Genomic DNA, 15,541 nt, shown 5'->3' on the forward strand with positions numbered 1-15,541 from the left:
TCTAAGAAAAGCAAAATTGTCAAAAGCAAAGCTAATTGCAGTTAAGGGCTAACCCAGAATCTACAACCTTTCTTCAGCTCATTGCTCATTTTAAGCTCTTGGTTACTGATTGTATATGACAAACAGCTATGTAGCTTTATGTGTCACTGGGGGCTTTATTCCTATGGGGGTTGACAATTTGATATGGAAAGTTCTATCTTGTTGTACAGCACCTTGAGATTACAACATCAGGGTGTTTTATGAACTTGAATAATTTATTGCAGGACCATCACAATGTCCACAGTAATAGTACCTCCTCAGAAGCCCTGTGCAGATGGTACCTGCACAGAAATGAGTGTACAGCTGCACGGCCCCATAAGAACAATAACGCTGGTGTCTGGTGGCCAGAGATAACGGTCCAGCAATAAGGCAGTTAGTTTCACGGTGGGATCGGTAGGATGGGAATGAGACAGGGTTTGCAAAAGAGAGGCAGGGAAATCTGCATGTCAGCTACTACTGGCTTTCCCAAGGTCAAGAAAATGTCATGACTCACCTGTGGGCACCCCTCAGTGCTATTCCATTCATTGCGTGAGGAGCAGGAAAGAGGTGCAGAGCCTGGTTTTGCGAGCTGGGAGACCTGGTATCAAGTTGGCAGGTGTTTATTTGTTTAGTAGCCTCTGAGTAGAATGTATAAAGGTCATTGCTTCCCAGGCTGAACAGGAGGCCTGGAGGTCCTCCGACTCTGCTTTGTGGTCCATGTGGTGATGGTGTGGTCAATGCAGGCTTACAGGGAGCTGCAGGATTGGAGCTGCCAAGTGCCCTTATGTTACCACCATTCGATGCACAACATACTATACACCATGTCTAGCCTGAGCTTTACCAAAAGAGGGCCAGTCAATAATGCACAACCCACACACACACACACAGTCTGAAATTGCTTGTCCCAGGCAGGGTCGCGGCAAACCGGAGCTTAACCTGGCAGCACAGGGTGCAAGGCTGGAGGGGGAGGGGACACACCCAGGACAGGATGCCAGTCCGTTGCAAGGCACCCCAAGCAGGACTCAAACCCCAGACCCACCAGAGAACAGGACCCAGTCAAATCCGCTGCGCCACCGTGCCCCTCCATGCACAACCATCTAGACTGATTCATTTGCAGCATTGGTTATGATATCTGGAGTAGAATTTCTCCAGATTGATATTAAGACACATGTGCTGCTAGAATTAGTCAGCTGCACTGAATGATGTTAAATATGAACCTTAATATAGTGACATATGCAACAGCTCGCTACATGTTATTAAAAATCAGTAAATCTCAAACACACACACACACACACACACACACACACACACACACACACACACACACACTGTCCAAAACAGTTTGTCCCAAGCGGAGTCCCAATGAACCAGAGCCTGACATGGCAACATAGAGCACAAGGCTAGACGGGGAGGGAACACACCCTGGACAAGATGCCAGTCCGTTGCAGGGCACCCCAAGCAGGAATTGAACCCCATACGCACCAGAGAGGAGGCACAGGCCAAACCCACCGTGCCCCCCTAATCAGTAAATCAAGTAAACTTTATTTTACATTGATATTTAAACAGTGGGGGCGCAAGGGCGCAGTGGGTTGGACCGGGTCCTGCTCTCCGGTGGGTCTGGGGTTCAAGTCCCACTTGGGGTGCCTTGTGACAGACTGGCGTCCTGTCCTGGGTGTGTCCCCTCCCCCTCCAGCCTTGCACCCTGAGTTGCTGGGTTCGACTCCGGTTCCCCGTAACCCCATATGGGATAAGCGGTTCAGAAAGTGTGTGTGTGTGATATTTAAAGGTTACATCAATATCTGTTTGTAAAACACAGTTGCATGATTCTCAGTGTAAACACGTATGAAGTCATATATTTGCAGAACATGCCCTGATTTGGCATAAGTCAGACGTTGTCAGCAGTTACACTTGACCATGTTAATCACTAATCTGTTGTGAAAGGGGGATGGTTTTAGTACATGATAACAGAGTAAAATTAACCCAGTTTTACTGGGTTTTGATAAGAACATTAAAGAGGCCTAATAGATGTGACTTCATACACCACCAGGCTGTCTTTATTGAGCCATATTGGCCATAAATATTTAGGCCATTACTATGTTTTTGGAAGTCCATGTAGTCCCTCTATATTTTTTACTTAGTCATTGCTTTTCTGTTAATGGGCTATATAAATTTGAACATTTCAATAATTGTTTCAAATGAAATTGTTAGAAATTCGCAACAATAGCCCTTGGTTGGACAATTGAGGAATTTAAGGCATGTAACCCAACCTTTTGCCGTAGTAACCTTGAGCAAGGTACATACTGTAACTTTGGCCGCATGCTAAGCCGTCGGTGGTCCAGCTTCATCACACAAGAACAAACACAATCACAAATCTATAATTAGGCCCATGGAGGCACTCCAACCCCAACTCAGTGCTCGTAATCATAAAAAACAAACAAAAATAAAAAAGGCATTAAAAAAAGTTGTTCAATGTTATCTGAATAATTTACTCTGTTTAAATGTAAACGTCTGCAGCTGTAAATTGCAGACAGTTGAAAATTAGGACACTTAGATTCACGGGAGGTCAACGAGTGGCCCTTATTTACTGCACTTCACAGTGTAGTCAGCAGGGGGCACTACCACACAAAACCCCACGTTGTGCCTGTAGGTTTGTTTGAAGAGTAACTAGGAGTTGCTAAAAGAGTGCAAGATCTGTAATGGTAACTTTAACCAGAGATGGTGAATAACACAACCACATGATCAGATTTGCTGCTTGGCATCCTTTCCAGCACCTTCCCCAACACATGCACAAACCTCTGGAATGAAGGAGACACCTTCTCACGTCCAGAACATCCAGGTCAAGATCCCATCGCAGCATCAGCATACATCCAGAGGATGCTGAAGAGCATCAGAGAGGCTGTCAGATACACTGTGCGTGTGAAAGCGAACCATTTAATAGACTTTGCTGAGCTGGTTTCACACTGGAAGGTTAAAGTGAAGAGCTCAGGCTAGTCATGAAAGAAGAGGTTGTTCCTTCATGATGCAAGTCATTGTGCAGCTATAGGCTGCAAATGCAGATGGTCTGTAAAATTAAATTGCTGATATTCACTGATAGACCCATCAGTGTCACAAACACAAATTTACAGGCCCAAGAGCAGAATATTATTCCCTTAATATATATATAAAATACGACAGAGAAGAGAGAGTGATTAAACACTGTTTGAATAAGGCCTTTGGGTTAACTTATTATATCTCTGTGTGTCTTTAATATGTTGACTTTTGAAATAATTATCTGCCTTTTGTTTAAAATTAAAATCTCAGTTTTAAAAGTTTTTAAAAAAGCACCAAATCAATTACAGTATTGTCTCGCCAAACTCAAAAAGAGATTAGATCTGTTAGGCTGCGACTGGGTCTGTGTTAATCAATTTAAACATTATTAGCAATCCACAGCGCTAAATGTATGTTTAAAACCTAATTGGGAAATTAATGGGATGGACTCCAAAGGGATTATTATTCTATAAAAATCATAAAACCCATTATTAACCCCTAATAGCTGTGATGGCTGGTGATATGGTGACAATATTCACAGTCATAGTAATTAATTCTTATCCCCTTTAAATTAATTGGTCTTAAGTCAGTTACATGAGACAGCTATTAATGTCCAATTTGGCTGAATTGCCAAATTGAGCTCTTGCAGAAATTTGTAGAGAAAGTGTCTTGTTTGCAATGATTCGCCACTAATGAGTGAGACATGCACACACACTGCAATGGGCTCAAAAGACAGGAAAGATGGGAAAGAAAGGTGCAGAAGATCAGGGTTCCTCAACTACTGTCACTCCAATCACACAGATTTCGGGGAGCACTTTATCGTTAGGGTCTGCTGGAGTGCTTTTTATATAATCATTTAATTGATTTTCAACACCTTGTTACAACCATCATCTATAAGTTATTTATCCTACACCAAGTATGTCAAAATTGATTTTTTTAAAAAAATTCTGGTACATAATTGTAAATTCATTACACAGGAGGGTTATTGAAATGGATTAAGGTGCACTGTATGCCTCTGCTTATCCTCTCCTGTAAAATGTCTCAGAACTTTCATAAATATTATACAGTGCTGATTCCTCTGATTATTAGAAGGTACTCTTTCAAAAACAGAATCAGAGCACTGCGAGAGGTACTGTTAGCAAACTTGAAATTAGTATCTGCTTGCATAATACTGACATATAACCACATGCAGGGTCTGACTATTTTTGCAAATGGCGTGTTTCAGTATTACCATTTATTTAGTACGTGAAATAAAAATGCAAACTTTTGTTGAGTTTCATTCAGGAGTGAGAAATAAATAACAGATGAAAGTATGATTTGGCTCCTTTCTTCAAAGTGCCTTATTTGTTAGCTTTGTACAGTAAGCCCAGTAAAATTAGTTACCCTTTTATACATCTAAGTAATTTTCACTGCATCAATACATGGTAAGTACCTTGATCAAGAGTACTACCACAAGAGGGGGATTTGTACCCTGGTCCTTTGAGAGCGGGATTGTGCCAACCACTACGCCTCCTGCTGATACCCAGTTCAGCTGCTCTAAAGAGTGAGCCACTTGTCCCCTACAGGGTCACGGGGAACCAGAGCCTAACTTGGTGCATAAGGCTGGAGGGGGAGGGAGACACACCCAGGACGGGATGCCAGTCCATCGCAAGGCACCCCAAGCAGGACTTGAACCCTAGACCCCCCTGAGAGCAGGGCCTGGTCCAACCCACTGCGCCACTACACCCCTGCATCCCCCATGCAGTGGGCTTTCCTTGCTAAATGATGCTTTCGAATCTCGTCTGATTTCTGCCTTAGAGCGTTGCTTTATGGCGCCCTCATTTTTACAAGTTACATTCTGATGGTAATTTTAACCTTCATTGCACTGTTGTTGTAGATACAACTGTATCCTTGTTTATGTGTGACAGGGAAGCTGAGGTGATGATACTAAACAGATTTCATGTGCCTCATCTCTGTGTGACGCATGATCACAAACCTCATTTCGTTACCTGGGTACCATCAGTGTGGAGCGTCGGGAAAGTAGATGAGACCGAAATAGTGGAAAAGCTGACAAACTAAACCCCTAATTTATTGATGCAGGTTCTACCTTTCTGGTGTGTCCTGAAATATTGTTTATCTTAAGCTCAAAGTGTTTGTGAGGTCTATGAATAGCTCATTATCAGATCTCTGGACTGGCTGGAGGCTCTCAGAATAATACATGGTCCTGTGGGACTTCGAGACTTTTATCTGCTGTACGAGCTGTTGAATTAGTTCTGTCATGCCGATGTTGGAAACCTTGCTCTGAGACCAGGGCTTCTTGTGCTCACATCCTTGCAGCTGCGGATGGGCTTCAAGGGCCCTTCAAAAATGATAAATTGAAGTTAAAATAAAAATACACACACACACACACACACACATTTTCTGAACCGCTTGTCCCATATGGGGTCGCGGGGAACCGGAGCCTACCCGGCAACAAAGGGCGTAAGGCCAGAGAGGGAGGGGACACACCCAGGACGGGACGCCAGTCCACCGCAAGGCACCCCCAAGCGGGACTCGAACCCCAGACCCACCAGAGAGCAGTACCCGGTCCAACCCACTGCACCACCGCGCCCCCCTTAAAATAAAAATATTATGGTGTTATTGGGAAGCGCGGTGGCACAGCGGATTGGACCGGGTCCTGCTCTCTGGTGGGTCTGGGGTTCAAGTCCCGCTTGGGGGTGCCTTGTGACGGACTGGCGTCCCGTCCTGGGTGTGTCCCCTACCCCTCCAGCCTTATCCCCTGTGTTGCCAGGTTAGACTCCAGCTCCCCGTGACCCTGTATGGGACAAGCAGTTCAGATGGTGTGTGTGAGGTGTATTGTGTTATTACAAGTCTGTGACATGATTCTGTGCGAAGGTAGCCCATTTTCAGTAAATAAAAATTATAGAAAAATCTTTCCTGAAATTCTGTTCACCATCATTATTAAAAGGACAATATACTCCTTAAATATAGTGTAAATTTTCTCTAGGCAGCTGCTGTTCTGCAGACAGTATTGAAAATAATGTGGCATAAGGCCCATGCCTTATGCGTTAAATTTCATGTTCGTTATTTCTTTATATCCAATTTATATCTATTAGGCTTGTAATATTTTGTCCTCACTCTGTTCTCCCAGTTTTATGAATTCCTCCTTTGTTACCAATGGGTATCTAGACAGGTTTTGAGCCAGACTTGATTGTGTGGAACATCTGATTGAGGACACAGCGTGCTGGTCTGTCGGGGCAATACACGAAACCAGAAATTACAATCAAACTGGAGTCGTGACATTTTTTCACGGGCATATCAGTGCAACAGACTCTATTCCCTTTCCAAATAATCTCATCAGTTCTGCCGGAGAAGCAGCCTGTTATGAGCTAAAAGAGACGTCTCATTAAAAATTCAGGGTTCTGTTCAAACCACTGCTTCTCAGTTGATAGTCTGATCCAGTTAACAAGAAGGGTGTTTATTTCTTGTTGTTTTTGGAGAATCATAACAGGATCACAGATTCAGCAGTAACCTGGCGTGCATTACCAAGTAATAAAAAATCGAGTATTAACTGAATTCATAAATGGAAAACAAGATTACTGACTGAGCATTAACTGAATTCATTAATAAAAAATAATATTCGCTGAGCATTAAGCGCATTCATTAATGGCAAACAAGAGTTTTAAGTCAGCATGAATTGAATTCATTGATTAAAAAAAAGAGTATTGTGAAATAACTGAATTAACTTGAGTAGCGTCAATCACTGATCCAAAAACAATATAAACGAGAAACACCAACACAGAAAATTCTCCGGTGAATGATTTCAGAGTTTCTTGATATAATAATAGTGTGTTTGTATCCAAAGCTCTGTCTTTGCTGCTGAACCCATGATGCAATAAAAATATGAAGATCTCAGAGTGGTTTCTGGCCTGGACAAGGACATGAAATTGTACTAATCAGTTATTAATGATTTCTTCTGATGCAGGTGACCCAGTTGTACTTATGACTACCTGACCCAGCTGACTGTGACTCAGTTCTTCTTTTCATTACACATAATAATGTACATCAAACCATATTCCAGCTGCTGACCACAGTTAATGATCTCATACCATCAGGTACAGGTTGCTCTGCTCCTCTAATGATTTCTAATTAATGTAGATCAAAGTGAAAGAACTCAGTTAAACATATGTTTGTGTTGGAAATTGACAATTAGTCAGAAAAGGGCAAAAGGCTCTGTATTCTGCACTGAGGTGATACTTTAATGATGCCCTGCAGTGTTTGTGTGCCAGCTTTTGATTTATTTCATTGCAGGTAACTGTTGTGCCAAAAATCTGCACCAACTCACTTTTACAACCCCTCAACTTCTATCATTTATCATTAAACCTTGTTTAACAAATAGCGCACAGTATGTCAAGCTGAAAGTGCAAAATTGCCATGTTACATTTGTATGCTAATCCACTTGCAATGATTTATACAGCAGGGTCATTTTTACTATATCAGTTCAGAGTAAGTATCTTCATTAAGGGTACTACAGCAGGAACAGGGTTTCAAACTCACCTCCCTCAGAGCAAGGCAATGGCTCTAACTGTTCCCCCATGTGCTGTCCCAGATGGTAGACCTCTGTCATTTCTGTAAACTTTCTGAAAAGCAGCTTACATGTTAAATGGAGCTGATCCCGCTTTGCTTTTTACACTGATGTTGGGCTGATGTCTCCACCAAAGTGGCTGCAAAGTTATCCTGTGAGTCACATAAGGACATTGAATTGCTCAGAAAACAAGAGATCTTCATTTCACCACATCACTAGAATTTTAAAACAAATTTTCATGTTGATCTCTTTACTAAAATTTCTACTTCACTTTGACATGAACGCATATGCTGAGTAGAAAACCACAACATAAGTAAATTAAAAAAAACTTCAAAAGCCACTATGACGGATGCTGTCAAGAGAAAATTAACTTTCTTCTGTGCAGCAGATAATGTCACTGCTGGATCACTTCTAAAGCCATTAGAAAAATGTTGCCATTGTTAATATTAGTTATGACTCCGGACCCTAAGGTAATACACTGAGTTGGTATGTAAAGCTTCCCCACGCCAAGACCTTCAAGGGAATTAATACAAACTGCTCCAGCTGCGTCAACCCCTAACAATGAAAATGGAAAAGGTTTCACATCAATGACGGATTCAGCTGTAAGAAGTCAAGACAGTCTGAATTTTCACCTGTTCCCAAGCCATCAGTGTCACTGGGGACAGAATGCAGTTTACGGCTTTGAATCTGCCGCGATTTAATAACCGCCTTTATTTAGGACTGTCACACTGCAGCGATTCAAACAATCAAAATTCATCCTTGCCCACATCCCCTTGGCTGCGCACCTCTTTGCGTCATTGAAAATGCCTTGATTTCTTAGCCAGTATGAAAAACACCCGTGGCCTATTTCCAGAGCAATAGCTGCTTTACAATTTTTGTGATGCCATTTCTCCAGTTTTATTACATTTTTCAGTGCTTGTTATCCAAACTGACATACATAATTCACAGGTCTAATCATGAATGTGAGTGAATATTTATTGAAGCGTTTCGTAGAGACAAAACTATAGATGTAGTCATTGAAGCGGAAATATATACTTAACAGGTAAAGACAGATTATATAATCTATATAGCTATATCATATAACATATATATATAGGTAAAGATGCTGCAGGTGTAGATATTGATACATTGCATGAGCAAAATGCTCATATGGTATTGCAGGCATCAGTGGACTGAAAGGTGCTGAAGGAGGAGGGTGCTTTCATGTTCAGATCTTTGGCATCCATAGGTGATAATAACCCCATCTCTATCCACAGAAAGCTGCATTTCTGACTGGACACAGTCTATATACTTGTGTGCAGTGGTTGGTGGGGGCATTTGGTACCCTGGTTACCATGGGCTACCAGGGATGACCGTGAAGCCTGGATGGAAATAAATGGGTAATTAATAGGCCCTAAGGCAGAGAGAAATAAAAATATATGGAAATTAGATGGCCATCAGTAATGGGTAGTTAAAAATCCTCTGCTAATGAGAGGAATGAGTAAAAAAAAGAATAAACAGACTGAAGTTCCTTTTGAAGGCTGACACTGAAGTGTCCAGCTGAAGCATCTCATGAACAACCCCAAATTTAGCAAAGACCTGCAGGATTTAACCATGAAGGGACTGTCTCTTACAGATTCTACAACCATCCATCCATCAATCCATCATCAATAAACGCTTGTCCGGTGCAGGATCATAGTGGTCCGGAGCCTACCTTCAAAGTATGAGGTGGGTGGTAGGCTATAGCCTGGAAGGAATGCCAGTCTATCACACACACTAACGGTAGCTCAGTCACATCTGATATTAAACACACATCTTTGTATTGTAGGAGGAAACCCATGCAAACATGGGGAGAACACAGAAACCACAAAGAGACTGAGCCAGATTCAAATCCACCTCTGAACCCACAGCCCAGGAGCTGTGAGGCACCAGTGCTACTTGCTGTGCCACTGTCCTGCCCATAAATCACATTAGTCATTACACAGAGGCTTGAGATGAAATGACTGAGATTTCCCTTGGACACAAAGAAAAGTCTGGAAGGACATCCAGACAGCCATAAATCATCCTGTCTAATAGGTGTCTATATACAATCTTTTTCACCTTTCCCGTTTGATAACCCCCTCCCCTAAGTGGCCCTCAGCGCTGGAGGGAGAACAGGCTGCGGAAGGCACTGTTGTAGTTCTTGTTGAAGGCCGTGTAGATGAGGGGGTTGAAGAAGGAGTTGGAGTAGCCGAGCCACAGGAAGACACTCTGCCAGAGGGGCGGCACGGTGCAGCCACATAGGGGCTGGGCCAACTCAGCCGTGAAGAAGGGGATCCAGCAGAGCACGAAGACACCGATGAGGATCCCCACCATGAGCGCCGCCCGCCGCTCCTTCTGCTCCCGCCACGTGTCCCCGTCCGTCTGGAAAGTGACGGTTGCGTGGCGTGCACTGAACACTGTCTGTGGCTGTCGAGCTGTCACTTTTGCCTGTAGGGGGCGCCACATGTGAGCGCAGGAAAAAGACCCTTCGTTACTCCAACACTAACAATCCATAAGAAAGCCAAATTTATTATTGTCATTACCTTTATTTTACATATTATGAGGGTTGAAACAGGGCAGTAGGTAGTACAGCAGTTAAAGCTGCCGTCTTGTGCTCGAACGATCCAGGTTCAAATTCCACTTTACGCTCTAGTACCCTTGAGCAAGGGGGGCACGGTCCTGCTCTCTGGTGGGTCTGGGATTCGAGTCCTGCTTGGGGTGCCTTGTGATGGACTGGCGTCCCGTCCTGGGTGTCCCCCCCCCTAAGTCTTGCACCCTGTGTTGCTGGGTTAGGCTCCAGTTCGCTATGACCCCACTTGGGACAAGTGGTTTCTGCGTGTGTGTGTGTGTGTGTGTGTGTGTGTGTGTATATATACCCTTGAGCAAGGTACTTACCCTGAACTGATACAATAAAAATTACTCTGCTTTGTAAATGGGTAAATAATAATAAGTAGCTGTAAGCTGCTTTGCATCATACATGAAATTCTGTCAATTTCGGCAAAAAAAGTTATTTTTTATGGTGAAATTAAGTACTATATCTATGCCATGCTGACCTTCATTAACTGTAAAGCTGTGAAGACCACTGAACAGTTGTCTTATTTCATGTTCTTTGTGTAATGCATTTTTGTCCTTGTTCTGTTTTGCTTTGTTCTATTTGTGTTGTTTTTATAATGTTCCTTTCGGCTCTGTATTTTTAATGTTCAGAATTTAATTATTATAAAAAATTAAAAACAGAAAAGAAATACTAAGAACACAAGTGACACCTGTGCTAATGTGGACCCTCCCTGGAAGGTGAGGGCAGCAAGCAGATGATGACTTTTAGGACCGGATGGTTAATTAAGTTCAGTCATAGCCTGAGGCCAACTGCTGGGGGACGTACTGCATCCTAGCATTGCCTTCCACAGGAGCTCCACCACAGATGAGCCAGGGGAGGGGGGTGGAGGTGGGGTGTTACAGAAGAACAGGAACCCCTCAGATCTGTTTTTCCCATTACTGCTCCACCAGCTGTCACAGGTCTCTTGAAGTCTTTAATAAGATCGCAACCTCTTACTGTTATTTTTGGCTCAGGGACGTGGGCGTCAGAAGGACCTTGATTCTTAACCAGATGCAACATGACTTCGCTGCTTCGAAAGCCGATGTGCCTAGGCACTGCAGGGTCCCAAAATACACATTGTCAATCTAACAAAGTGCTTTTTCTTATATCAAGGTATCTCAGAGATGGTGCCTTTTCACCTGAGCTGTTTCATGGATAAATAGAGGAGGAAGTTTACCACAACACCCTTCATCAGACCCCAACTCTTGCCTCATACTGCCCTTATGGAGACACATTAACTTAAGAAAACCCAGATCCTCCACTGCAAGGTCAAACCTATAACTGTTCCTTAAAGAAGGGTTAGCACATCAACACCTGAACAAGTTTGATTTGCGGCTAAACCGCAGCCACAAATTTCTGCAATCCCCTGGAAGATCCCCTGAACCCAGGCAAGCTGTCAAAATCTAAGCTCATCCATATGAGCCATGCAACGGTTCAAGAAGTGAAATACACACTTCCCAGGACTACAGGGCAGTTAGTGTTAGCCTCCGTTAGCTTTCCTGCATGGCTGCACCCCTGCAGAGGGCTGTCTGGAACCACCTGGTCCACCCTAAAGTTAATAAGTGGCACTATGAAGACATATGCATCACTGATATCAAGAGTTCTCACTGACAGGTGTCTTTAACCAAGGGCATTCGGTGATGAGCCGCAGGGCTGATGTGAGATGTGGAGCAGAACACTGACAGATGGCCGTGGTTCTCAGGGTCACTCTTTCTAGTAAAGAAATGAAATGAGCAGCTGCAATTGCACTCCAGACACACAAACCCCCAAAATAAATAGAAAAAGGAGTCCAGTGAACAAAATCATTGTTGTTCTTCCATGTCTGCTTTTGAATGAGATGGGATCTGAGGTGGCAAAGTCCAATTTAAAAAATGAGTAGACGAAAAGCATGTAAACTAACAAAGTTTTGACTTTTAAGCGACGGGCAAATTAATTAAAAAAACAGTGACATTTGTAATGTTTTCAAACCCTTCAGAGAAGCTTTCTTTTCCTTTTTTTACATAATCCTGCTTCTTTAAATTCTTTTCCTACAGGTTGCTATGGTATCGTCATCACTGGGGCCCTCAACCTTTTACAGTCATGTTATTACCATTAATGTTATGCTTTTGTCCAAGATGGCTTAGAATTTGACGTTATCAGCTTTAAACTTGTTCACAGCAGGGTATTCTTACTATAGCAATTTATTTTGTGGACCTTGATTCTCCAGTGGGGGTAGAATTCAAAGCCAACACTTTCAGACAATACAGCGAAAACATAGCAGAACTAAATAATATATCACCTGCCTGTTCCTGGATGTGGCCTTTTAACTGCTGTTGAGTTATATAGTGTATTACATTTCTTCATACACCCATATCATAAGTACAGTTAGCATCATTGCTAGTGGCACAATACAGTCATTGTACAGTGCAAAAGCCATTGGTTACCTGTCTCCCTCTTGGTTTTTATTGAGGATATTGGTTTCAGTCCCTCTTTATGGCACTACATTAACAAAGATGTGCTGCTAACTGCAGTTAACTGTACTCCCCCAAAATATGCTCATAACATGCTGATCAGCTGTACCTCAACATCTTCAGCCACGGGTGTCACGATGTTGGTCTTCCGGGTGGCAATGCGCAACCTCGCTGCTCTATATATCTTCCAGTAGACAAACAGCACGACACAGAGTGGCACGTAGAAAGCTCCCAGGGTTGAGAAGAAGGTGTAGGAGGGCTCCTGGCTGACCTGGCACTCCATCAAGTCCTCTGAGTATGTCTCCCCCCAGCCGAAGAGAGGCGATAGCGAGATGACCGCTGACAGAAGCCAAGTGAGGGCAATCATCACGTTTGAGATCCTCTTCCTGGTCTTTAGGGTGTACTCCAGGTGCCGGGTGATCGACCAATAGCGGTCTAGAGCGATGGCCGTCACATTCCAGATGCTGGCCGTGCAGCAGAGTACGTCAAAAGAGATCCACACGTGGCAGAGAGCCCGGCCCAGCCCCCAGCGCCGGCCATTCAGCTCATGTACCAGGCTGAGGGGCATGACCAGGGCTGCAACCATCACATCCGACACAGCCATCGAGGCCACCAGGTTGTGGGGGACGCGGTGAAATGTGCGCACCCTCAGGATGGTCACCAGCACCAGCAAGTTCCACACAAATGTGGCCACGACCAGCATAGCCAACAAGGTTAGCGTCAGGACACTGAACACCGAGAACGGTCGGTACAAATTTCCCTCCTCCGAGCTCTGATTGGCTGAGCCCATTAAGCTAATATTCATAATTTTAGTGCTAAATGCTCCCAGGCCAGTTATTGTTCTAGAAAACTCACAGTTATGGCAATTGATGATCCTGCAGCATGAGCATCCTGTAATGGAAAGCATGACAGTCAATTTGATTTGGTAATATTTATTCCTTGGACAAAAGAATAATTTTACATAGAGCTTAAGTTAACAGCATATACTGTATGTATTTTATACCGTGTCTACTCAGCAGAAAGAGCAAAAAATAATCAGGATTTTTAAAAATTTGATATGTTTTTATAATGTTTCCCACTTCAGGAGTATTAAAATGTGCTTCATATTAAAACTTTAAAGCGAAACCCTTCCTTAAAACTACACAAAATTACATTATGGGTCATCTAACATAGAATTAATTAAAATTACTGGGGCAGCCTAGGAAGTACTTCTTCACTCATACCGGTTTGAGTTATTCCGTTATTATTTCATTATAAATGATGTATGCACATTCGCTTGAGATGCTGGGTGCAGCCTCTGCTGTAGGCTGAGGTCAGATGAGTTTGAACACCTTTTATACGTGTTCAGTTATCCAGAAATAAAGGGCTGTCAGCCAGTGCTGGCAGCCGTTTTAAACACTCAGATGTGTTTAATTAAGCCGAGAGGATGGAACTGGAGAAAGTCATTAGAGAGAAAATTGTTGTAGCATCTAGTATTTATCAGTAGGGACTTTTTGTTCGTGAGAAAAGGACGTACGTTTAAAATGCACTATATGCAGCGTATTATCAGGAAAGGACAGAGAATACGGAGAATTTCATTTTCTCCTATTACAGGAATCCATTTTACATCTGTTACAAAAAAAGAGCAGATGTGCAGTACTAGCCAAATGTTTCAGTCTACTTGGCTGAGAACTGGACAGAAGTGTCAAAGCAAAGCAGCACAAGTGTCCTCCATCTCTGGAAACTCCTGCAGAAGAGTCAGGAAGACATTATGCCGCAGTTCCCGATCAGACTGGATCACTGAATGCCGAATATGAACAAAAATAGTTCACAGCAAGTGAACTCACACTTCTCACAGGTACTGTGCTTGTGAAAAATGTTTTTCAATACATACAACAGATGATAGGAACTTTGGTATCTAATAACTGTTAAGGTCTAATTGCTGGTCACTCCAGATATTTAACTCAACAAATGTGTGTATATGTTGGGAAAAAACACCAATATGGAAGCAGTCAAAGAAAAAAGAATCATCAGGTCTATAAATAGTTCAAATAGTTCAAACGCCATCTCTTCCTGCAGTAGTGTACTTGATCAAAGTACTTACCCTGAAACAATACAGTAAAAATTACCCTGCTGTATAAATGAGAAGGGGGCGTGGCAGTGCGGTGGCACAGCGGGTTTGGTCAGGTCCTGCTCTCTGGCGGGTCTAGAGTTGGAGTCCTGGTTGGGGTGCCTTGTGATGAACTGGTGTCCCGCCTTGCGCCCTGTGTTGCTGGGTTAGGCTCCGGTTTGCCTTGGGACAAGCGGTTTCAGACAATGTGTGTGTATAAATGGGTAAATAAATATAAGACTGACTGAATAATTTAACATTATTGAGCCACCATAGAGAAACGTGACAAACAAATAATGGATAATCATAATAAAAGATGCCTATTTTGGATTGAGGACGTTAGAGATTGGAGATTAATACCTGGTCAGACTCCCTCAGAAAAAAGGACTAGGAATTTGTCTACCAATCTGCTGAGTGCCCAAACCTCATGATGTGAGTTGCATTGGACAAAGGTGACAATCTAATAAAGAATAATTATAAGAAGGTAGGATTTTCGCAACTTTAAATTTACAACTGGATATTTCACCAAGGCAGCTGAGGTTCAACACCTTTCCTTAAGGATGCAACAGCAGTTACTATCTTGGAATCTGAAAGTGCAACATTCTGGTACCCAATCCAGCCATTTACGCATCACGTGCTACTCTATTGTTATTTTTATATTTAGCTTTTGATGCTTTTGTCTGAGGTGACTTTCAGTGTTCAGTTTGTACATACATGTCAACAAGTTTAAAGGATAAGATGCAGGATAAGAAATAGACAAAGTGCATCCTCAGATGAAATATGGTCCTCCAGCGAACATG

The 15,541-nt window shown here is 42.9% G+C and overlaps 1 protein-coding gene across 1 annotated transcript; it reads right to left on the reverse strand.

Moving 5' to 3' along the window:
- Positions 1-9,724: 9,724 nt before the first annotated feature.
- LOC108937570 (5-hydroxytryptamine receptor 5A-like) lies at positions 9,725-13,457 on the reverse strand. The gene is made up of 2 exons (XM_018757586.2): positions 12,762-13,457; positions 9,725-10,057 (listed from the first exon to the last, which is right to left on the reverse strand). The coding sequence occupies exons 1-2, from the start codon at positions 13,455-13,457 to the stop codon at positions 9,725-9,727; spliced, it is 1,029 nt and encodes a 342-aa protein (XP_018613102.2).
- Positions 13,458-15,541: the final 2,084 nt, after the last annotated feature.

Source organism: Scleropages formosus, chromosome 7 (genome assembly GCF_900964775.1).
Source record: "Scleropages formosus chromosome 7, fSclFor1.1, whole genome shotgun sequence".
Lineage (NCBI taxonomy): Eukaryota > Metazoa > Chordata > Actinopteri > Osteoglossiformes > Osteoglossidae > Scleropages > Scleropages formosus.